The sequence below is a fragment of the Rhynchophorus ferrugineus genome, unplaced genomic scaffold, assembly GCF_030347505.1.
Source record: "Rhynchophorus ferrugineus isolate W39M unplaced genomic scaffold, kcgeb_rfMv2 rfM6, whole genome shotgun sequence".
Taxonomy (NCBI): domain Eukaryota; kingdom Metazoa; phylum Arthropoda; class Insecta; order Coleoptera; family Curculionidae; genus Rhynchophorus; species Rhynchophorus ferrugineus.
Genome location: NW_027472585.1, coordinates 17,396,040 through 17,421,643, shown reverse-complemented (window position 1 = coordinate 17,421,643; position 25,604 = coordinate 17,396,040). Strand labels below are relative to the sequence as shown.

At 32.2% G+C, this 25,604-nt stretch overlaps 1 protein-coding gene and 1 long non-coding RNA gene across 8 annotated transcripts in view; both read left to right on the top strand.

Moving 5' to 3' along the window:
* Window positions 1–25,604, top strand: part of LOC143197888 (uncharacterized) — a 533,325-nt gene that overhangs the window by 429,213 nt on the left and 78,508 nt on the right. For all 7 annotated transcript variants that reach the window (XM_076406675.1, XM_076406678.1, XM_076406674.1 and 4 more), the window contains exon 7: window positions 24,964–25,053. In XM_076406675.1, the coding sequence (XP_076262790.1) occupies window positions 24,964–25,053 (90 nt within the window). The remainder of the gene's footprint in view (window positions 1–24,963; window positions 25,054–25,604) is intronic.
* On the top strand, window positions 7,184–13,291 carry LOC143197891 (uncharacterized). Its single transcript, XR_013006103.1, has 2 exons — window positions 7,184–9,119; window positions 12,904–13,291. It is a non-coding gene; the product is annotated as an uncharacterized LOC143197891 (long non-coding RNA).

Sequence of the window (25,604 nt, the reverse complement as noted above, 5' to 3'; positions counted from 1 at the left end):
CTTTTAATATATGTCGTTCTGTTTTTGAAATGAGCTCTTAGATCAGTGGTTTGGGATTTTTTTTCTTCTCTATTTCTCGATGCGAATGTTGAAAATCTTTGGGGGACGAAGTATTGTTTAAGTTTTTTTGTTGTGATTGCTTGGTGACCGCTTTGATGACAGTGTGCAGGTAATTTTTCTCTTAAGGACAGTAGTATTACAATAAAAAGTAGATCTACTACGACAATTTCAAGTGCAAAAGTCGTGAGTTAATTCAGATTCATCCATATAAACATCAAAGCGAAATATTCATGACCATTAGACTTTAATATTGTGATATGATGGGTTCATAAACCATCAATTGAATAAATTCACCTATTGTTGAAAAAAGGCACGTAATAGGCAAGTAAGTTATCCTCTCGTATTACAACGTTGACCTTGCCCACGTTGGCCACAAGTTGCACAAGATACACTATTTGATCTCGAATGGGGAGTGTGCCACACCTAGTATATTTACTATACATAGCGCCTTTTGGAATACTGAAAAAATGTGGAAATAGATTAATGATTAGATCATTGCCAGAAGATAGAAAAAGGTTGTAGAAAATGTGATCGAAAATCACAGCAGTCTTTATCTTATAAATGATTAACAATTAATGACATTTCATGCCTTATGAATTTAAATTACGTCAGTCAGCCTTACTCCAGATAATAGTTAACACTTCCGTAAACAGAATAGAAAATAACTTAGACTAAGTACAGCATAACCGTTATTAAAGGAACATAACGCTTTTTTACAAAAAAGTGGACACAAGAAAGGAGAGCACAGACTTGACTTTATCACAATATATGGAGTTAACTGGTACAATGAAATAAAGAATGAGTAGGGTAACAAAGGAGGTTAAAATATATCAAATATATTTTTGGGTATTATATTTAAGTTATATATAAGTTTTACAGCCATTAACAAAAACGTGTATTTCTGGATTACCAAGGAATAAATCTGAGTATATGACGGTATTATCTATCGGTAAAGCCATTGATAGGTTTTCTTCAAGTTTATTATTATCGAAAAAAAGCCAGCTTGGATGGCGCAGTGATCAAGCCGATAAGACGGTTTTCCTACTGTTGCAATAGTCGCTGGTTCGAATCGTGTTGGGGCATGGTCCTAAATTTATTTGAGATTATTAATAATTGCGATTATCCAAGAGGCAAGAGAACAAAATCTGATAAAGAAAATGATCCCAGTCACGCCAGTAACTAAGGTGGGTAAGACCGGATGTGTTCTGGAATGATTTCTAAGTTGGTCAATTGCCAGTCTTTGAGCCCACGTTAAGCACTAGATCCAGTTCAGATACACCCTCAGCAGATACACTACGCAGTTACAACAAGTACATAAGGTGGAATAAAAACAACTTTAAATTAAATTAAAAGTAATCTACAGAAATCGTGTAACTTGATAAGTAGAATGACTTATCGTGAAATCTATATCTATATATCAAATTTAAATATTAAACTTTTACTGGAGTAATGTCTACATGCAACACCTTATCATTTCATCTATTGTCATCTCACCGCGCATGTGAGTTTCCAACTCACTTAGATTAGTCCAAATAAGTCTTAGTCTATGGTAAGAAATATTAGAATTTAAATTATATTCAAATATATTTATCACGGCAGATATTTGCTTCAGAAAATGTTTTTTTTTGTTAGCTAAGCCGTGATAAAAACAAATGTCCCGATATAAAATAAAACACCCACAAGACAGATTTTGCTTCATTCAGTACATTTAAATGCCAATTAAGTTATACTCTTGAGGCTTGTTTAATGTAAATGGAAAAAATAGTCACTCCATTGGGAACATAAAAAAGAAGAGAGCCCATGAGTATCTTAATTAAAACGAATCAAACCAAGATTATTTCAATTGTTTTCATATTTCGAAAAATACCCAGTAAAAAGCAGATCTTGATTATGTATACTACCTGTATAAGTACATGTATACTATGTATACTATGTGAACTCAAAATTATGCTTATATTTAGTGTATTTATTAAAAAAGTGTATGGGGTGTTTTTTGGAATGATACATTGATGAATGATAATTACAGCGAATAATAATTATAAATAAAAAATACTATAGTAGTTTATCTTTCCCATATTTTATAGAATAAGAAGAGCCCTGAAAAAATAAACATGTATCATAAATTATTTAATTATAACATTACTTCTAAATGAACAAAATTTGTGAAAATCTCATTAATCATTATATTTACCAATATTGATTATATTTACAGTTTAGAAGTATTTAACAGCATATTTAATCCTATGGAAAATTCATATTGATGGATTTAGTCAGTTCAGTTTAAGTATTTATGAAAATTGAAAAGGAAAAGTGGTCTTGCTGGGCATGACCAATTTGCAAGTCAAATCGATTTGCATATTGGATTAGTAGTGGTCGTTATTTTGTCGCATATTCAAATATAATTCATTCGGAATGCCAGCGATAAAAGTATAAATATTTCTCAACTTGTGACTTGATTTCTTTCTAATTAATAAACAGAATTCTATAAACAACGTATTACTAAATAAGCGTGAAATTTACAGCCGTGAATATTGGGTTTGTGAAGAAATATTGCCAATGTTTTAGCTGCATGGGTTGGTTTGGTTTGTTTTTTTTTTCATGATTTCGGGTACATAGACATACTTTAGCGAATTTTTAAGGTCATATCAGATATCACTTAATTACAGAGACCGTGAAAGCTAGAGTATTAAAGTACCAATGGTTTTCGGAGGTTTATTAACTTGTTTTTTTTTTAAACTTATGTATGAATAAGTTTTTGCTGTGCAAAATTTATATTTACTTGTATTGCAACTAAAATTCATTGATGTTATAAGTAGGCCATTTTTTAAATTACACTACTTTAAAATTAGTATATAAGGATTATTCATATACATTTCAAATGTCGAGCTTCATTTAGACTTTGATGTAAATTGTTATTGGATGGTACTTTTTTAGTGCTTTGTGTATTAAAATAACATTGAATTTTTTGGTAGTTTTGAAAAAGGCCGAAAAATTAATTCAGGAAAAAAATTAAGATACAATAAAATGACAAACTCATTTAATATATTCGACTCATAACATTATTGTAACAATGTGTTTTTAAAATATATCTTTTTAAAGTATTATTTGTATGAAAATGGGAATTAATGATAAACCGAATAAATATTTTCTAGTAAACATAATGTAAAGGCTATTAGTTCTTATTATCACACTTTTTGTGAAAATTATATTATATGGGCAGACATATTGTTTTTACTCACAATATTCGTCTCTAAAATTAACGCATTTTCCATGATGGTTTTATTTCAGCTAATAATTTCTAGCATTGACTGGTTGACCCAGACGTTCTTTGTCTTTTATTCATTATATACCTTTCTTGTGTCTTTTATACGCTCTTATCTTTATTATATCAAAGTTTTTAACAGCACTGAATCAAGCATAAAAAGCAAACTTTTCACAAATTGTGTATTATTAATATACTAGGCTGTTCAACATTTTTTCGCACAATAAATACGACATTTCTACAGATGGAAATGAAACAAATTAATTTTTAGTTGCATGTGTATGTAGGATAAAGTTTAAATTCGGTCGTAACATAAAAGTAACGACAAGGAATAATATAAAATAATTTTACATCTTAAACAAATAAAATAGAGGTCAAAACATAGATAAAGTAACAGCTAATTAGACACAAAATACATATAACTAATTTAAGTATTTTTAAGTGCTAGAACTTACTACTGGAGTAGTAGGTTTAATAGTATAATTGTAATAACAGTATAATAAGGCGTATATAAGCAATCAACAAGCAAGTAGACAGCAATAATAATTCACTAACTTATCTGTTTATAAAACTAACACTACCTATAGTGCACGTGCAATGGATACAAGAGATGAGAATTATGTGAGGTACACTGTCACCAGTGTTGCCATGTCAGTTATACACTCACTTCAAACGATAGTAGGAATTAATAAACAAAAATACACTAATACGCTGCCACTATGATAACCAACAACACTGAAGAGATTTTAATGAAAATATGATTGGTGATTTTTAATATACACGTTAGCATCTTATCTTATATTAACACGAGATTATTAAATATATATATAAACAGTGTATTAATGTAAATAGCTATAATTTACAGTATTCGTTTATATTTTATAAACTGAACTCTTATGAAACTGTATTAAGCCTTGGATAAGAATGTTGCCATTGATGCTGCCTCTGTTAGATGACAATCTAGTCACATCAATTTCATATCATCATATAGCCCAAATGATACAAAAATAATAATATAATTTTGTGACATATATACAAAATTAAATTACGAACAAAACAAATCTAATTTGTTGCTCGTACCGAGTTCAAAGTGATCAGTTGGTAGTAGTTAAAATAATGTTGTAAATAGATAAATATATTTAGGTAGGTATTAAGCTAAATTGTGTGCATGTAGTAAAATATAAAGTACGTGTAGTAGATATAGTTAAATAAGGTTTTTGTTTATTTTTATTGAGATATTACAACGCTTATTAAGTACATATTTTATTTTAAAACGTTTTCCTTTGTGTTAAAAATCTAAGTTTGATTATTTTTTAGTTTTTAGTGAGTTTCTTATTTATTTTCTGAAGTCGGTTCAATTTTTTTGTTAAAAATATATTTTTATTATACCTTACATTAGATATATTTTACTGAATTTATTTCTATTGCTTTGTTGTACTTCATCAATACAGAAACAGGACAAATGTGCAATAAATACACTAGTATATATTTACTAAATTGAAATTAAATTAGATTATTTAAACTAAAGTTAACAGTAACACTTATACATTGAACAAATTCATGTAATTTGATTAGCTGCAATATCTGTTCATGTTCTGATTTCCTGTGCATAGTCCAATAGCTATATTGCCTCCACGTTGCAATCATTTAGGAACGTTATTTCGTATTTAAAAACGAAATCTTGGATAACTTCGCAGACCTATTTATATATATATATATATATATATATATATATATATATATATATATATATATATATATATATATTATTTCGTTATTCTCATATTTTTTATCTGAGATAATTAGATATTTGTGTATATTGTTATTTCTGAGCTGGTGTGACGGAAAATCAAGTCGTTCAGTGCAAAAGCCATTAAGTCTGCTTTTTAACCACTAACTATATCATATAAGACATCGTAGAAATATTGTAGACAACTGCTTTAAATGTGCAATGGTTAAGCCGTTTGGCTCCCAAGCGTAGATCGCGGATTCGATACCCGACGGAGACAATAGCTTTTTGTTGTTGTTTTGTTAGAACATTTGTCAAATCACCTAGTCTAGGTAGCGGACTCCGGGGCCTGAAGCGCTCTTTATTATCAATCATTGTTTCTTTATTCCTATTTTTTCTCATACGAGCTGCAACTCTACTTGGTCTATATTGAGTAAACACTAAAAAGAGCAAAATAGAATATTTTGATCAAAAAAATTGAAACGACATCAAAAAATAAATAAAGAACTCACAAATTTTTTTTAAATAATTAAACTAAGATTTTTAGCACAAAAAAAAGACATTTAAAAATAAAACATGTACATAATAATCGTTGTAATAACAAAATAAAAATAAACAAAAACCTTATTTAACCCATCTATTAAACCTATTTTATATTCTACTATATACACACAGTTTAGCTTAATACCTACGTAAACCTATTTATCTATTTACAATATTATTTTAACTACTACCAACTGATAAGTTTGAAGTCACTGTCGAGCCTAAACAATACAAAAAAAAATAATATAATTTTGTGACAAACAAAAAATTAAATTGCCAATAAAATAAATCTAAATTAATATAACTGTTTGAGTTCGGCACATTTAATGAAAATAGATTTCGAAAAAAAAGGAAGCTAACATTCATTATGTATACAGCTAGTTGTGGCTTTAACATTTTGATTATGTTCATATGAAAGATGAAATATTATATTGACGCCGAATATTTACTTCTACTGCAAACAAAGTGTTCCGTGTTAGACTCTCATAGCTGATTCACTGATCCCAATAAGTAATACCTCTTAAGAAGTGTTGATAAATTTATTAAGAAACGTCAGTTAACACAAATAATACTGACACGGTTGTTCCGTGCCAATTTCAAAACCTACTCCACGCCGATCTGATTACATTTCAAAGCCAGCACCAGCCGTAATTCACAATTGTTATCGTCGAAATGAGAATACCGGGGCACTTGTAGGTATGCAATGTTTTGACTAACAGTTTCGATAAAACGACGAACGAACAAAAGCAAATTATAAGTGCGCGTTTTCTTCGCCAGACAAATCAGAAATTTTCAGATCCGTATCGGATTCGGTCTGCTGTGCGGCTTCCATTCGCTGTTTTACCATCATAATGGGTATTGTTAAATGGGGAGCTCCACTTCGATATTCGTTGTTGTCGAGCTGTCGTTCCCTTCAGCTGATTACTTTTCTCAATCGAAATCAAGTATTTTCAAGAGATTTATTGTTTGCTGAAAATCCTGATTTACAAAGCAACAAGTAATGCAGACCATTAAAAAAGAACTTATTGGTACTGTTGATGCCCGAAGCAGCTGCAACTCTAATTTTTATTCATCACGTAAATTAATTGAGTCGATCCCTTTTTTTATTATTTATAATCTACGATTGGATACATACGTACATACAAAGATGCTCGCTTTTTTTTAACCGATTTTGGAAAAGGAGGAGGTATAATGTTTGGCTATATGTATTTTTTTGTGTATGTTCGCCGATTTCTCCGTCAATTGTGGGCCGGATTTTCAAAATTCTTTTTTTATTCGAAAGAGTGCCCTTCCAAGGTGGTCCTATTGTAACCAAGTCAGTATCTATTGGGAGAAGGGGGGGAAATCGAAGGAAGCGCTCAAATTTCAAAGGCACGTACAAAGTTTCTACATATATTTTACCTAAAATAATCAGATATTTGTGTATAATGTGTAATGGTTAAAGCGTTTAGCTTCCAAACGGAGGTCGTGGGTTCGATTCCCGGCACGGAAAACAATTTTTTGCTGTTCTAGTTTAGTTAGAACATTTGTCAAATCACCTAGGCTAAATATTCTTTATTCCTATTTTTTCTCATACGGGCTGCAACTTTACTGAGCCTACCCATTGTAATATTAACGTAATTTATTAAGTAATTATCTAATACTAAAAAGAGAAGAAATTAAGAAAAAGGAACAAGAATAATATTAAGAATAAAAATTAGGAAATAATCAAACTTAGATTTTTAATACAAAAAAAAAACATTTTAATATAAAATATATAATAATAAAATCGGCCCACAATTGACGGAGAAATCGGAGAACATAGAACCTTCTACTCTTTCGTAGCCGTCTTAAAAGCAAAAGTTAATGAATTTACTTTAAATATTTAACTTATATTGGGATTGGACATGTCTGTCGTAGAAGCTGAACGAATTCCTCCGATAAAACATGCATTAAGATTATAGAAAACGAACTAAAAAAGACTAATGTTATCCGAGGCCAGAGGAGTTGCGGATTTTTATAAGTTTTGATATATCAAGATATATACAAGCAAGTCAATCTGACGAGAAATGCGGAGCTCGAAATAAAGCTGAACAAAATCAATGGAATCGAATTGAACAACGTAGAAATGTTGTGGTTAATCCTCATTGAGCTGCATCAAGCTATAACGTGACAATCTATTATAGTTTGCAGTAAATTAACGTTGTGCGTCCACATTGCAAAGAATTTAAGTTTAAAAATGAAGTACCTGAATTGAGTTGTGCAAGTGAGCAAGTGAGAATCACTTAATATCATGAGAAAGAGAAGGTTAAAGAATCTATTGGCTGAAACCAAGAAACAGACAAAACAAAAAAATCAAACCAAAGTATGTATTTAAAGTAAGATAAAGTTCTGTCTTAATATTATTTAAAACATATTTATTTAGTTATTGAGTAATGACATCTTTCAAAAGTAATAGAGCCAAAAATATCATGTTTAAAAATTATTTTAATTTTTTTATCGAATGAAATTTTAATGTTAACTGCGAAACGCATTTAATGCAAACTACGAAAGCAATTTTGATTTCGTGAGCTTGTGTGACCAATTGTTTTCCCTCTCTGCCCCTCCCCAATACATTCCGATACAGCATGTATCGTTATTAAGCCAGCATTAAGCGAATGTAAATATAATACCGTAAAATTGATCAATAACAAAGAGCTAATGAACCACCTGCTCATAAAAGGACCAAGAAATCGAAACTGCACGTGGGCGAGCGCCCAAACGGCCGCTCTGTAGGTAAAGTGCCTTCGTCGATTTCATTGAAAACAAGTGGAATAACCTCATAAAACAACGGGCAGCGAACGAAACGGAGGAAATAGAAGAAAAAAAAAGAACAGAAACGGAACGAAGAGAAAAACCGCGATCTGGCTACGACATACTGGGAAACGTGGACCGCCTGAAACAGGTGGGTCGAAATTATATTCATTTATTCGCATTCTCGCCACGCTTTACAAATCTCCATCACGTTGGCGTTGTTAAAAGACCGCAATAGTTTGCATGTTTCTTTTGCGTAATAGTAATATCGGTTTTGAAGCGCGGCTCCTTAACTTCAGCTTCGCGATTTAACCCATTGTCGCGGAATTAATGGATACAGCGGATGTGTGTCAGTACAACTTCTGGGCCTATTGAAGTGAAGGCATTCGCTGTCCGCTTATGGCGTCCACGTGAAAAAGCATTCCATGCTGGTTAAATCAGAAGACGTCTCCTCTTATCGTCCTATTAGCTGTTTCCTGTGATCTCAAATTATTCGAAAAACTATACATTAAGAGACTCAAAATAATCGCAGAGGAGAGAAGTATTATTTTAGACCATTAATTTGGCTTAAGTAATAAACATTGCTCGATATTTCTCAGCCTTCGACAAGGTGTGACACACTGGACTGCATAAAATGCAAGAAAAGGCATACGCACTTTCAACTGCTGAAATCGTACCTCACAAACAGACATTTTATTGTCAAACAGGGTGACGAATACACTGACCTGACCTGATATATATATATATATATATGTATATATATATATATATATATATATATATATATATATATATATATATATATATATATATATATATATATACAGCTGGCCTACTGACCTATCATCACACGAGGATCAATATTAGCCACAAGAAACCTCCAACTTCATCTTAACAAAGTCGAATTGTGGTTGAATTGAGCGGGTGCAGTGGTCTTTCAGGGTACTTTACTTCGGATCACACTTCAGTTTTAGTTTCCAGTTTCAGTTTTAGTATCAGGGGGATATCGCGCTGATTTAGTATGTTACCGGGGCACGTAGCACTTTATTTTGGAATCTCTGCAGAATAGCTATGTTGGATTTGCTAGTAGTATCCAACAGTTCGATACCATTCAGCCATATGGGTCCAAGAATTGACTTATATATGGCCTATATAGCAATATGTTATTATACAAAGATAATTTGAATTTATGCCCTATGAACCAATATATCTGGTTCAGTTTAAGCACAAGTTGTTTAAGTTTTATTAGTACATATTTATTTCAATTTAAGCGTTCATCCAGATGCATTTCCAGATACTTAAGATCATTTACATAATTATTAAAATTTACCGGAGGTGGATCCTTCTACGCAGAGTCAGGTGAGTATATTTTATCGCATTCGCCTTGATATGCCATGTTTTCAACCACCAATGAATTTTGTTGGAATGAAGTTAGAGTTTCCTTGTAGCTGATATTGGAGTCAGTATGCGTTCTCACAGTAGTGGTGCTTGAGTTTTTTAACGTTTAAAACTACATTTTTTTAACGAACATAATTGAACTTCGAAGTTTGAATGAGTTATGTCTCTTCAAGCACTGCTTTATTCTCTGATATATTATATCAATGCGATTTTTTAACGAACGATTTCTTAAACAACTGCATTATTCATATTTCTAGTATAAAAAAAACAATCTCAGATCACTGAGCCTGAGAAAAATCATGTGTCAGCTTCATGAAGGCTTTACGAAATCTTTTATAGGTGCCAGTTCGTTATGTTGTATGAATGCATGTAGAATAAGTTTCACAAGTTCTTGTTCCACCACTAACGACCACAGATCTGGAATATTGGGTATTCACAATAAACCGAACGATTATATTCTTGTTATTTTTGAATGTTGGTCATATGTTGGTGGTATGTTTGTATTAAAAATTTAACGTTCTGCTCCCTTCTATTCTTAGCCTATTCTATCTAAAAGTTTTGCACTATTCATCAAAAAAACAAAAAAATTAAGGTCAAACAGACTCTACACAAATTTTAATTAACCTTGTCCATAAACATTTCTGAATATGAAAATGAGAATCAATTAAGCTGATACAGATTTAGATATATTGCAAAATTCTCGTAATCATTTATATAACACATATGTATATAACAACTGTGATAATGTTGTTAATATTAAAATAACTCATATTGGAAACCTCTGAAATCGTAAAGAGGCTTCAAAGAAACTTAGAACTAATAACAAAGAGGAAGAACTCCTTGGACAAGATTCCGAGATCCTTAGTTAAAACGCTAAATCTCAAAGACCTTTTAATTATACGATATGGTAGTTTTTGTGAATACAAATTCATTATATGTAATTTCTTAAAATACCCGGAAAATAGAAGTGAGACGATATCATAATAGAAGTTAGTCTGACGATAATCGGTTTTAATTTGGTGTTACAATCAGTGGGAATGTGTAGAATTAGTAATCAATATAGAAACGTTTGAAAAAGTCATAACATTGAAACATTTCAATTTTACCGACATGAAAAAAAATTGAAAATTCGAATTAAGAAAATATATCCGAACAAATGAATTTTTATGCACGGATAATAGTATAATCACTTAAATGAATTAAACACTCCTATTTTCTATATTTCATTATATCAGTAATCTGTATAGATATCAAATGAGTTTTATGTGCTGCTGGTCATATAAAACCTATTACACTGCCGGTTATACGGCCACGAAATGCCATTTAATGCTAATTCTAGACCCCTTAATAGTAAACCGCATAGTGGTCATCCCACATCAGATGCATTAACTAAATTTCTGTCTAATTTGAATTGAATGGCTGTCGGGTAACAGGAGCTATCACAAAAAATGATGATGGACCTTATAGGAATTTCCTAAAGGTTGTTTGTTTTAAGAGCAGTTGTTCTCTTGTAGTATTTGATCATGTTTTTGGAAGTAATTTGTTAGAATATGTTCTTCCTAATGTTTCCAGATTTGGTAATCATATTGAAGTATCTTTTCTTAACTATGAATTCACAAATTATATTTAAGAAGAATATCTGCACAGAATGTCAAGCTTTAGCTGTGAAATGTATTTATGTAGGACAAATTTTTATATTTAGATATAGGAAATAATAACTAGGAGCTAAATTTAGTCATTATATCTTTTAAACAATATAATTTCTTCGGCAAGGTCAATATTTTTCTTTCAGAGCATGTTGTTAGAATGATCCAAGAAGTTGGACATTAATTAAAAATGTAACTTGATGTAATTGTAACACATTTTTAACACAAAAAAAACATTTTAAAATAAAATATGCACATAATAAACGTTGTAATAACCAAATAAAAATAAACAATAACTTTATTTAACCTATTTAGTACACGTATATTATGGTCTACTATATACACACCATCTAGCTTAATACCTACCTAAATCTATTTATCTATTTACAATATTACTTTAACTACTACCAATTGGCAACAAAAAGTTATTGTCCCCGCCGGGAATCAAACCCGTGACCTCCTTTCGAGAGCTAACCGCTTTAACAATTACACTATACAAGCAGTTGTCTACAATTATTCTACGAGGTCTTATATATTTTAATTAGAACTTAAAAAGCAAACTGAATGGCTCTTGCACTGAACGACTTCCGGTTTTTCGTCACATCAGCTCAGCAATAACATTGCACACAAATATCTGATTTTAATATTTTAAATAGAAACTATGTGAAAACTTTGTATGTGTCTTTGAAGTTTGCGGCCGACAATACATTAAACATCTTGATGACGTATATACAAAGAAACTTTCAATAGACAAATTTGTGTGTTCGATAATTAGTGACCTGTTAAATTTTGTGTCATTATGTGAGCTCATTCATTTTTACTATGCAAGAAGGCATTTATATCGAAAATATCGCATTGTCGTTATGTAGAATAACCAGTCTTATCCAGTACAGCATTAAAACAATATTTAATGAATTTGTACCATTCTTCTAATTATTATTTATAATATAAATACCTAATATAACAACAACAGAAACCTTGAAAATCGTCCAACTCAAGAGCCATTTTTAATTTATTTATATTTCATAAATCAATCGAATTTTAAGGAAGTAATCTCTGAAAGACACTCGCTTTTTATCTATTTTTGTCGTTTTCGTATCTTAATTAATTTTGTTTCATTTTTTTATTTGTTAAATTATAACATTATTTCTCAGCCTTGTGGATAGTTTTGACGGTCTCAATATCCAATTCCCAGCGGGAGAAAAGTCAAGTTCAGTCAAGTCCAGCATGTCGAGCATTCCCAGATATTTAACGTTATCTGCTTGCTTATTTATTTGTTTATTCAATTTTACTGAGGGACATGTTCTTCTACAAAGGCTGAATGTCACAAGGGTAGATTTTGTCTCATTTGCTTTGATACGCCACGTTTTCAACCACAATTCGACTTTGTTAAGATGAAGTTGGAGGTTTCTTGTGGCTAATATTGATCCTCGTGTGATGATAGGTCAGTAGGCCAGCTGTATATATATATATATATATATATATATATACAGTATATATATATATATGTATATATATATGTATATATATATATATATACAGCTGGCCTACTGACCTATCATCACACGAGGATCAATATTAGCCACAAGAAACCTCCAACTTCATCTTAACAAAGTCGAATTGTGGTTGAAAACGTGGCGTATCAAAGCAAATGAGACAAAATCTACCCTTGTGACATTCAGCCTTTGTAGAAGAACATGTCCCTCAGTAAAATTGAATAAACAAATAAATAAGCAAGCAGATAACGTTAAATATCTGGGAATGCTCGACATGCTGGACTTGACTGAACTTGACTTTTCTCCCGCTGGGAATTGGATATTGAGACCGTCAAAACTATCCACAAGGCTGAGAAATAATGTTATAATTTAACAAATAACAAAATGAAACAAAATTAATTAAGATACGAAAACGACAAAAATAGATAAAAAGCGAGTGTCTTTCAGAGATTACTTCCTTAAAATTCGATTGATTTATGAAATATAAATAAATTAAAAATGGCTCTTGAGTTGGACGATTTTCAAGGTTTCTGTTGTTGTTATATTAGGTATTTATATTATAAATAATAATTAGAAGAATGGTACAAATTCATTAAATATTGTTTTAATGCTGTACTGGATAAGACTGGTTATTCTACATAACGACAATGCGATATTTTCAATATAAATGCCTTCTTGCATAGTAAAAATGAATGAGCTCACATAATGACACAAAACTTAACAGGTCACTAATTATCGAACACACAAATTTGTCTATTGAAAGTTTCTTTGTATATACGTCATCAAGATGTTTAATGTATTGTCGGCCGCAAACTTCAAAGACACATACAAAGTTTTCACATAGTTTCTATTTAAAATATTAAAATCAGATATTTGTGTGCAATGTTATTGCTGAGCTGATGTGACGAAAAACCGGAAGTCGTTCAGTGCAAAAGCCATTCAGTTTGCTTTTTAAGCACTACTTAAAATATATAAGACCTCCTAGAATAATTGTAGACAACTGCTTCTATAGTGTAATTGTTAAAGCGGTTAGCTCTCGAAAGGAGGTCACGGGTTTGATTCCCGGCGGGGACAATAACTTTTTGTTGCCAATTGGTAGTAGTTAAAGTAATATTGTAAATAGATAAATAGATTTAGGTAGGTATTAAGCTAGATGGTGTATACATAGTAGACTATAATATACGTGTACTAAATAGGTTAAATAAAGTTATTGTTTATTTTTATTTAGTTATTACAACGTTTATTATGTGCATATTTTATTTTAAAATGTTTTTTTTTTGTTAAAAATGTGTTACAATTACATCAAGTTACATTTTTAATTAATGTCCAACTTCTTGGATCATTCTAACAACATGCTCTGACAGAAAAATATTGACCTTGCCAAAGAAATTATATTGTTTAAAAGATATAATGACTAAATTTAGCTCCCAATTATTATTTACTATATCTAAATATAAAAATGTGTCGATATATTTTACAGCTGAAGCTTGACATTCTCTGTAGATATTCTTCTTAAATATAATTTGTGAATTCGTGATTAAGAAAAGGTACTTCAATATGATTACCAAATCTGGAAACATTAGGAAGAACATATTCTAACAAATTACTTCCAAAAACACGATCAAATACTACAAGAGAACAACTGCTCTTAAAACAAACAACCTTTAGATAATTCCTATAAGGTCCATCATCATTTTTTGTGATAGCTCCTGTTACCCGACAGCCATTCAATTCAAATTAGACAGAAATTTAGTTAATGCATCTGATGTGGGATGACCACTATGCGGTTTACTATTAAGGGGTCTAGAATTAGCATTAAATGGCATTTCGTGGCGGTATAACCGGCAGTGTAATAGGTTTTATATGACCAGCAGCACATAAAACTCATTTGATATCTATACAGATTACTGATATAATGAAACATAGAAAATAGGAGTGTTTAATTCATTTAAGTGATTATACTATTATCCGTGCATAAAAATTCATTTGTTCGGATATATTTTCTTAATTCGAATTTTCAATTTTTTTTCATGTCGGTAAAATTGAAATGTTTCAATGTTATGACTTTTTCAAACGTTTCTATATTGATTACTAATTCTACACATTCCCACTGATTGTAACACCAAATTAAAACCGATTATCGTCAGACTAACTTCTATTATGATATCGTCTCACTTCTATTTTCCGGGTATTTTAAGAAATTACATATAATGAATTTGTATTCACAAAAACTACCATATCGTATAATTAAAAGGTCTTTGAGATTTAGCGTTTTAACTAAGGATCTCGGAATCTTGTCCAAGGAGTTCTTCCACTTTGTTATTAGTTCTAAGTTCTTTTGAAGCCTTTTTACGATTTCAGAGGTTTCCAATATGAGTTATTTTAATATTAACAACACTACCACAGTTGTTATATACATATGTGTTATTTAAATGATTACGAGAATTTTGCAATATATCTAAATCTGTATCTGCTTAATTGATTCTCATTTTCATATTCAGAAATGTTTATGGACAAGGTTAATTAAAATTTGTCTAGAGTCTGTTTGACCTTATTTTTTTGTTTGATGAATAGAGCAAAACTTTAGATAGAATAGGACAAGAATAAAAGGGAGCAGAACGTTAAATTTTTAATTATTGTAGTGTCAATCCTTCCATGGTAAATTCAGTCCATGTTAATTTTTAATAAACAAATAAATAAATAAATATAAATATAAATAAACATATACACAAACATACCACCAACATATGACCAACATTCAAAAATAACAAGAATATAATCTTTCGGTTTCTTGTGAATACCCGATATTCCAGATCTGTGGTCGTTAGTGGTGGAACAAGAACTTCTGAAACGTATTCTACATGCATTCATACAACATAACGAACTGGCACCTATAAAAGATTTCGTAAAGCTTTCATAAAGCTGACACATGATTTTTCCCAGGCTCAGTGATCTGAGATTGTTTTTTTTATACTAGAAATATGAATAATGCAGTTGTTAAAGAAATCGTTCGTTAAAAAATTGCATTGATATAATATATCAGAGAATAAAGCAGTGCTTGAAGAGACATAACTCATTCAAACTTCGAAGTTCAATTATGTTCGTTAAAAAATGTAGTTTTAAACGTTAATAAACTCAAGCACCACTACTGTGACAACGTATACTGACTCCAATATCAGCTACAAGGAAACTCCAACTTCATCCCAAAAAAATTCATTTGTGGTTGAAAACATGGCATATCAAGGCGAATGCGATAAAATATACTCACCTGACTCTGCGTAGAAGGATCCACCTCCGGTAAATTTTAATAATTATGTAAATGATCTGGAAATGCATCTGGATGAACGCTTAAATTGAAATAAATATGTACTAATAAAACTTAAACAACTTGTGCTTAAACTGAACCAGATATATTGGTTCATAGGGCATAAATTCAAATTATCTTTGTATAATAACATATTGCTATATAGGCCATATATAAGTCAATTCTTGGACCCATATGGCTGAATGGTATCGAACTGTTGGATACTACTAGCAAATCCATCATAGCTATTCTGCAGAGATTCCAAAATAAAGTGCTACGTGCCCCGGTAACATACTAAATCAGCGCGATATCCCCCTGGAAACTAAAACTGAAGTGTGATCCGAAGTAAAGTACCCTGAAAGACCACTGCACCCGCTCGACAAAGAAATAAATACGCGCGTTGTCAGTGAAGTGCGTGGGTTAAAATGTTTACTACCATCCAAACTCATTAGTACAGGCAAAAATAGTTTTTAGAATAACAGGATAGTAATTAAATTAAGTATAATACTAATTCAATAGTACTAATAGTACTATAATATTAGTAGTCTAAAAGTTTGTACAGGAGATGTCCCATTCTTGTATCAAAACATCCGCGAAATGCCTCAGTGATGTTGCAGTTGGAAATTTACTTCTCGTTATCTACTCTAAAATTTCCCATAACGTTTTAGTTATGTTAAGCTCTGGAAATTATGCTGGCCAGGTAAGATGTTTGATGATATTCTCCATGACTACTTTACTCCTCAAACCAGGACTTTTCGGCTATGTGTATCGATGCACTACCATCTTGATATATGACAGTGTTTGACAGCAATGTGCCAGTGATAGTAAGAGCATTATCATTGATTTATCGATATATTGGTTTGCAGTAATCCGGCCAGTGATGTGATTGAGAGAATCAGCTGAGTACGACATTGCAGCTCAAATTATAATGGAAATGTCTCCATGCTTAATTGTAGAAGGGAAGTAGGGCTTCTTTTGGGGTTTTCCGTACATACATCCAACCGTCTATACGAAACTAGACTGTTTGGGTCAGAACAGTATTACTCAATTGAGTATCAGGTTCTTCTGTCACTTCTGCCGCAATAGTTTTATGTTATCTGGCCCCAATCCTTTTTAATATTCATCGGTCTCTTCAGTTCGTTTCAGTCATGTCACTTAACTTTGGATTTCGCCCACTATGCTTCCTGGCAGCCGATGTTTCACCAGGTTCTCTGTATGCTGCCATTACTATCCACACTGTCGCACATGAAACGTTAAAGAATTGAGCTATTTTCATAACAGAGATTCCCGATAACCGAACACCAACGACTTCAATCATCAATAAAATGTACTATACCGTATGGCGTTAATATTCTTTTGTCTGCTCCCTGTATGTAGAGAACACCAGTGAGAGAACATCTATCAAACTGTGTTTAGGTTTTAGTTGGAAGCTTTAGACCTGAACTTGAATAACACTATTACTAGTAGTAGAAACTGGAGAGCCGTAAACTGTTCATTTAAATACAAAACTAAAAATATATGAGTGGAAAAATAAAAGGTGAAAGTAAAATATAGATTATCGATTTTTAACAAATATTATCATTTCTGGGCCAAATATTAATTATCAGTTTTGTGCGTTCGCCTGCCCGCGTACTTTTACCATTCCAGCGTGGGATGAACACCGACGACGTTGGTCATAAGGTAGAACGAGCGGTCCGGCCGGTAATTGCTAATTGCAGGTACCTGTCAGGCAGATAGTTTTTGTAGCATTTATTATTAGATGCAAGTATGTGGTCCACTACGTTCAAGGAGATCCGCTTGCTATGAGCTGGTCTGTGTCGGTGGTGGTACGTAATCAACAACGCGTTCGATGACAACGAACCACGGCGAGAGACAGACAGTCAGACAGAGACGACGATGGGCCGGGGGGACGTAGGGGGAAACCCGCTGGATATTTTACCCTCGATTGTTCCGTGTAATTTCAGGGCTTGGTATGGGTATTTCGACAAAGGAAATTCAATATCGCGAACTGCGCGGATATACGATACGTACGTCTAAAAAAATCTCGGACATTCCTTTTTTATATCTGCTAATTATTTATGGCAAGCGATCAATAAAATCCTTCTATTAAGTTGACGTTAATCAGGTCCTAATAAACACTGATTATTATCAGTGACAGTTATTAGGTTGGGAAGAAGATCTCTTGTGTTCTGATCGACCATAAGGGGTCATTCATGACTAATTTTTGAGCAGTCTAAACAGTAACTAGGATTTTCCAGGACGTACACTGCAGATATGAATAATGCCTTTCTTTTGTAAATAAAAAAATTTGTAAACAATTTTTACATTGCTTTCTTTCTTATTATATTTCCTGCTTTCTTCTCCTCTTGCATTTTCAAAAATATTCGCTGATAACTGCAGTAGGTTATAGGGTAGTTGGAAGTAGGTTTGGACTTCTTTAGTAAAGTCGTAAAATGGAAAGTTAGGGTACGTTTCATATCTATTTTTTCACTTTTAGGGCGAGACAATACATATGAATCAAGAAGAAAAAATCGAAACCAAACGTAAATGACACATCTATAGTCTTCAGATTATGCCGATAGAATTCTACACTGCTAACGCTGAACTAAATACAAGGCTTAGAAAGATCATCGCACATATAATGCGTTTGAGCATAATTGGTGTCCAATGAAAGCTTCACATTACGCACTAGCGCGCTATTGGCAGCGAACGTGTTACGACAGTTCCTGTAACAAAATCTCAAGAATTATTAATAGATATGGCATGGCCTGTAGCTATTTTCTGTATATCTGTTTCAAAATCATTCAAATTATTTTCTATCGGATATATTTGAGTTACGGTTGTTGTTTGGTTGATCAGCCGAGAAAAATGGCGGGTATTTGAAAAGTAAACTTTAATATATGTTTCAGGCTCATAGTACTAGACTGGTATACCCACCCTAATTTATATTTTTAGTTAGGATTTATACATAGTAAGCGATGCTTTGATCTTCGGCATCTGTATTCTACACTATTTCAGGATTTCTGTTTGCCATTAAAGTAACACACTAATCTCATCAGATTTTAATAGCATCTCTTAAATCATTACCAATCTGTTCATAGATAGCTGGAATTCTTGAAGTGGCTAGCCTTTTTTCAACACAAAATATTTTTCTCTTGATATTAGCTCAATAACAGACTTGTTAGAGATTACATGAAAAAGTCGTGAATATGGCAACAGGTGGCGCATCTCTCGACCGCTTTTTCTACGTTTGACTTACAAACATAATGGACCCGATTCCCAATTCACTATTTAATTTACCAAAACGGATGTCTGATGGGGGGCCCGGCCAGCTTCGATTATTCGAGTTAGTTTCGGTTGTGACGGTCGCGGTCTGTGTGTTTGACGAGAGCAACGGTATTCACTAGGTGCGTGAAAAAAATAATACACGTTTGTTGAAGTAAATTTCTGCCATCAATTAACTCTGTCAATATTATTTATATACGATATATATTTTTGTATAAACAATACATTTTCTATCTTCTTTTTTCTAGTTGAAAATGGTAAGCAGAACTGTGGTTATATGTTATTATCAATTTTACGAAGTTATCATTCTATTAAACTAATATAGTAGCTATAACATTAGCTAAATAAATACAAATATTCTAGCAAACATTGGTTTTTAAAGAGAACGTTGTTCAATTAGTAGCTGACCTTGCCCTGCTGGCTACACGAACATGGTTATTGTAAAGTGGAAAGAAATAAGTATAAGGAAAGAAAGAAAATCCTTTTTATCATTAAAATTTTGTTGTTGTAAAGACAGAAAAGGGACTCTTGTTTGTCTGTGTTTTCTACGTAAATATAGAAATCATATTTTTTTTCACAAACAATATATAATATCTCTATACGATTTGATATTCTAAAATTTGACAATGCGTACAAATATCATACAGATATATAGTCATAGTCATACTAGATATAATTTAGTATATATGTATAAAGTTCGTAATTCTAAGTCAAGTCATCGAGATGAAATCCAGATGTTGGTGGTTTACTGGCCGTAACCCATGATTTTCTATGCTTGAGTAGATGAGAATAAGCATCAGATAATTTTAAATTGTTCGATCCTCAAATAGGATAACTAAAAGAATGAACGCAGTTTACCAATAACTCCTTGAAAAAAGGTACATCATTAGAGACTCATCTAAAAATGGACTTGAATATATTTTTGTTCATCCTTGTAGAAGAGGTTAAAGAATATTTACTTTTATAATATTATTAAAAAGTCTCATCAGTGTTAGTTTCTCTTTTTAAGTAACTAATATATTAGGTGTTGAAATTAATTCTTAGTTTAGCTTTAATAAATATTTTACTTAAAATGATCCGGTAAAATACTTTTTGTTGTTATATTTTAATCAAGAAACAAAGTTATCGAAGTAATTCACGTAAGTAACACTAAGTTTCAAGAGAAGTAAACCTGTGTTCCAACGAATGATGTTCACAGCTTTTGAAGAATACTGCTGGTGAGGTAGTTCTTCTCCATTAAGTTTTTTCAAAGTGTGGTTTGAAACGTGTGTCCTCGAACTAGCATCTTATAAAATTATTTTGTCATGTACTTACGGAATTTACAACCAATTAGCTTCTACCTTCAATAATGATTTAATTTGCTATTTCATATATTTCCGATACCATCAAGTCATTCTGAATCCAGAGATTAGTAGTGGTTTACTCGCCTTACTCCATGATTTTCTATGCTTGAGTAGGTAACAATTCAAAAAACGCCTCCCAATGCTCCTCAGTATCATTTTGAGAAGGAACCAAATCATCTCTTTCTTTATGCGCTTATCAATTGTTTAAAGATCAACTTTCAAAAATTGTTCAAGTATTTGACATAAGTCTTCTTTGAGCAAATCGTGCAATTATTCATCTTTTGAATGTGATGGCTGCTTTGGTCATTCCTCATCTTGCACATTAAAAATTTACTAAAATAAAATAATTGTGACGAACACTTTTCTTGGTGTTTAAACAATGTAATAAAGTTCAGCGCATAAACACGGAATGTTGCCTTTTCTTTCTTATAAAATAATTTTTATAACACAAACAATTTTGGAGGAAGCACGTCCATCTTTTCATCTTTATCAGACCGGTATTACCGCAAAACGCACGCTACGACATCGATCTCTAATGGAGACGACGATGTTTTATTATCTGTTTGAAATGGCGTAAAGAAAGAATGCCGATAAGTGACGTCGCCAACGGTAAATATCCGACATTGACAGCGTAATGTCATCGGAGAACGATAAAACAATTGATGCAATTAGCGGCGGGATCGTTAGTGGTAAACCTAAATCAAGCAGGCCGTGACGACGGCTTTTTAACGTTCCATTACATTTCGGGAAATTGTGACACAGCTCCGTAAAGCGATATTGGTTTAAACAAATAGATTATTTGTATGGAAGTCATAGCTGGATTAGTATTGCTTAAGGTTTATAATTTCTGTTACAGTTACCGAAATAATTGTTACAGTTCGATATAATTTCTGTGTCGATTTATGGTATTTTTGTTTCATTTTTATTGTGTAACTGTTTGTTATTATTATAGGTGGCATTCTAAATGTATTTCTAACATACTAGGTTGTATTAGGTACTTGAATGTATTATGAGTATCCTATTCACTTATTGAAATTAATACAATATGTTGTAATCAAAATAATTTTTATTATTTTGCATGGCAGTGCGGTGTAGAAAGAACGATGAAGACTATGTGAGTAATCAAACGATACCTATTGAGGAAAATGCGAAGTATCTATATATAAATCTGTTAAACCGCCTAACACCTGTTAACAGTTAATTGTTAAACTCGATGGTTCTGACATTATTCTACATGAAATTGGAGTTTTCCATGTAGTAGTTCCTTAGTAAACAAAGTTTACAAGTAGAATTATGGGAATTTTAAATTACATATATATCCGAAATCCATTAATTTTGCTTTTTAATTTCAATAAAAGCCGAAACCTGTCAAATCAACTAAATAGTAATAAAACATAAAATTAACGAAACTTAATTTATGATGAAACCTAGTAATTTTGCTGATAATGACAAAGGATGGACCCATGAACCAATAAACTTCGAGGACTATCAATTACAAAAATTATTGGACAAAACAGAGCTCTGAAGAACTGTCAAGACAATTTAGCTGTTGATGAATCAACTTTTTTCCAGGCCTTTAGAAGTTTTGGAAGAATCTAAGATGACTGTCATGAGTTTTCTTGACGTATTTTATCTAGTCATAAAAGTGTACCTACTACGATGATTTTAAACATAAGAAGCCATGGGTTGGTTCAGGAAAGATGTGTTCGTGATTTTAAGGTTTTGATTTGCATTTGGAGAGGTCAGCAAGGTGCAGTCTGTCACGAGCTACTATAACCGGACCAACGTCTATTGAACAATTTGAAAGACATATTGTTATAAAAAGACCAACAATGTGATAGACGAAAAATCATCCGTTTACATGTCGCTCGGTCACACGTTGCAAAACTTTTGAAGGATACACTCTTGTGTCTCGAATAGGAATTTCTGCTCCACCCAGAGTACTGACCAAGCTCAATATTTTGATTTCCACCTGTTGAAATTGATATAGCATGGTTTGGCTGGCATACGATTTCGAGATTTTGAAAAATTGTAAAAATGGATCGATGATTAGATTGTTGCCAAACCAGCATCGTTATTTTGATATAGTATTGCCATCTTGCCAAATAGATGGAAAAAAGTTGTAGAAAATTACGGCAATTTTTTTTATTAATGTATGAAATACCAATTTCTGATACAAAGTATTTTTTAAAGTGAAAAATGATCAGAACACATGCAATGACCTAATAATAACCGACCTAGATATTAAAACAGTAAGAAATGTAATTCTAGATATGTCTTCTGTTATCACTATTTGTGACAAGCTTCCAGGAATGGTAGCAATGTCAGCAATTTTGGTCCAAATAAAACACTTATAGTGCAAGAACAAATGCCTATTTTGAGAATAAATAATAGATATTTTTGTACGATATCTATAGAAACACTAATAAAATCTCTTTTAAAGAGATCAATTATACATAAGCTCAAAAAATATTTGCATTGATTTTTCCAGAGATTTTGATCTGCGACCTGTATTACTTATATTTTAAAATATGTCGTATAACAACAACAACATTTATAAAGAAGAGCTTAAATTTATTATAGATTCTTATATTTTAACCAAATTTTAATAAATATATTAATATGTAAATTGAAAAGTCCCCGGTCTGACACATAGATGGCACTACTAGAACTAAATCCATATGTTTTTTAGTTAGTCCTAACCTCAAAAGATGCGTGTATAAATTTGACAGCTGTCGGATCATTAGTTTATGAATTATAGCATTTTGAGTGAAGCAACTTTTGTTATTGTGAAAAAAGTGGATAAAAAGAAATTTCGGGCATTGATAAAATATTGTTTTTTAAGGGAAAAAATACAGTTAAAGCAAAAACTTGGCTTGATGCCGAGTTTCCAGGCACTGCCCCAGGAAAATCAACCGTCAAGGATTGATAGGATAAGATTTGACGTAGTGAAATGAACAACGAAGACGGTGAATGCAGTGGACACCCAAAAGAGGTTGTTACCGACGCAAACATTTAAAAAATCGACAAAATAATTTTGAATGACCGTAAATTGAAATTGAATGAAATAGCAGACATTCTAAAGATATCAACTGAACATATACATCACGCCGCGCGAGCTCACTTTTGACCAAAAACAACGACGAGTTGATGATTCGGAGCAGCGCTTGAAGATGATCAAGAATATTAAACCCGACTTTTTGCGTCGAGATGTGACAATGGATGAAACATAGCGCCATCATTTCACTCCAAAGTCCAATCGACAGTCATCGCCCGAATCGTCATCGAACCCGCTACAAAGCGTGGGAAAACGCAACAGTCGTCTGGCAAGGTTATGGCGTCTGTATTTTTAGATGCCCATAGAATAATTTTCATTGACTATCTTAAAAAAGGAAGGACCATCAACAGCGGCTATTACATAGCGTTATTGGACCGTTTGAAGGACGAAATCGCCGAAAAACGGCCGCATTTGAAGAAAAAGACAGTGTTACTTCACCAAGACAATGCACCGTGTCACAAGTCAGTGAAAATGATGGCAAAAATCAATGAATTTGGCTTCGAATTGCTTCCTCATCCACCGTATTCTCGTGATCTGGCCCCCAGTGACTATTTCCTGTTCTCAGATCTCAAAAGAATGCTCGCTGGGAAGAAATTTTCGTCGAATGAAGAGGTGATTGCCGAAACTGAGACCTATTTTGAAGCAAAGGACAAATCGGACTACCAAAATGGTATCGAGAAGTTGAAGGGTCCCTTTAGTCAGTGTATCTATGGTGTTTTACTATGGTAGGCCGGAGACTTTTCAATTGCTCTGTTAGATGTGTTCTTAATACGCTGGATTTTATTTTTAATAGATAGTATAGTGCAACCAATATCAATGAGTACTGTGTAATGCTTCAGTAGAGTTGCTATGTTGTAAGTGACGTTAAATCATATTCACATGACTTAACACCTATAAACTGTATTATTTTATGGATTTTTAACCAGATTTTGAACAGAGCCTATGAGTTTTGATAAAATAATAAATATTTGTGGTACAAAAGTTAAAAATATACCTATTATAATTAAGAATTGTGACTGTGAACTATTTCATTTTCGATGCCCAATTCCAAGTAATTTTTTTTTCAGGGATAACCAATAAGAAAATGGAAATAGCCAGACCAAAAACCATCTCCGAACTGCCCGACAAACTCCTGATGTCTGGAATAAACCTTCCAGGTGAGTGAATGTGATCATAAAAATCAAATCAAGAAATCGTCGTAATTAACATCGACAAAACAACTTCTTCTTTTACGTAACGGTTCATCTTTCACGTCCCTTGGATAATAAGCAGATGATTTTCACTATTTAAGTATGCCGAACGGGATTGTCTTCATCGATCACGCAATTCACGTTTGGGTTTCTCGTTTTTTTTTCGTCGCTTTCTTTGATCCAGTCACCGCAGCCAATTTTCGTGTTGCTTTTCGTTCGCTTGATATTCGAATCGTATTGGAATCGGGATATAGCGCACGAGTTTTGCAGCCGATTGAATCAAATTGAGTCTAATAATGGGTTTGTGTCACACAACATCTACATTCAAGGAAATGTATGTTTTGATTTTTACTATTTCACAAAGCGATGCGAGGGTTATCTGTTATATATCGAATTTTGAGATCAAAATATGCACTCCGTAACACTAATATTTATCCAGAAAAGAACATTACATCGGAAGTACTGTACGAAATTTTTACTAATATGAAATTCATCATTCAGTAAATGTTATAGACTGA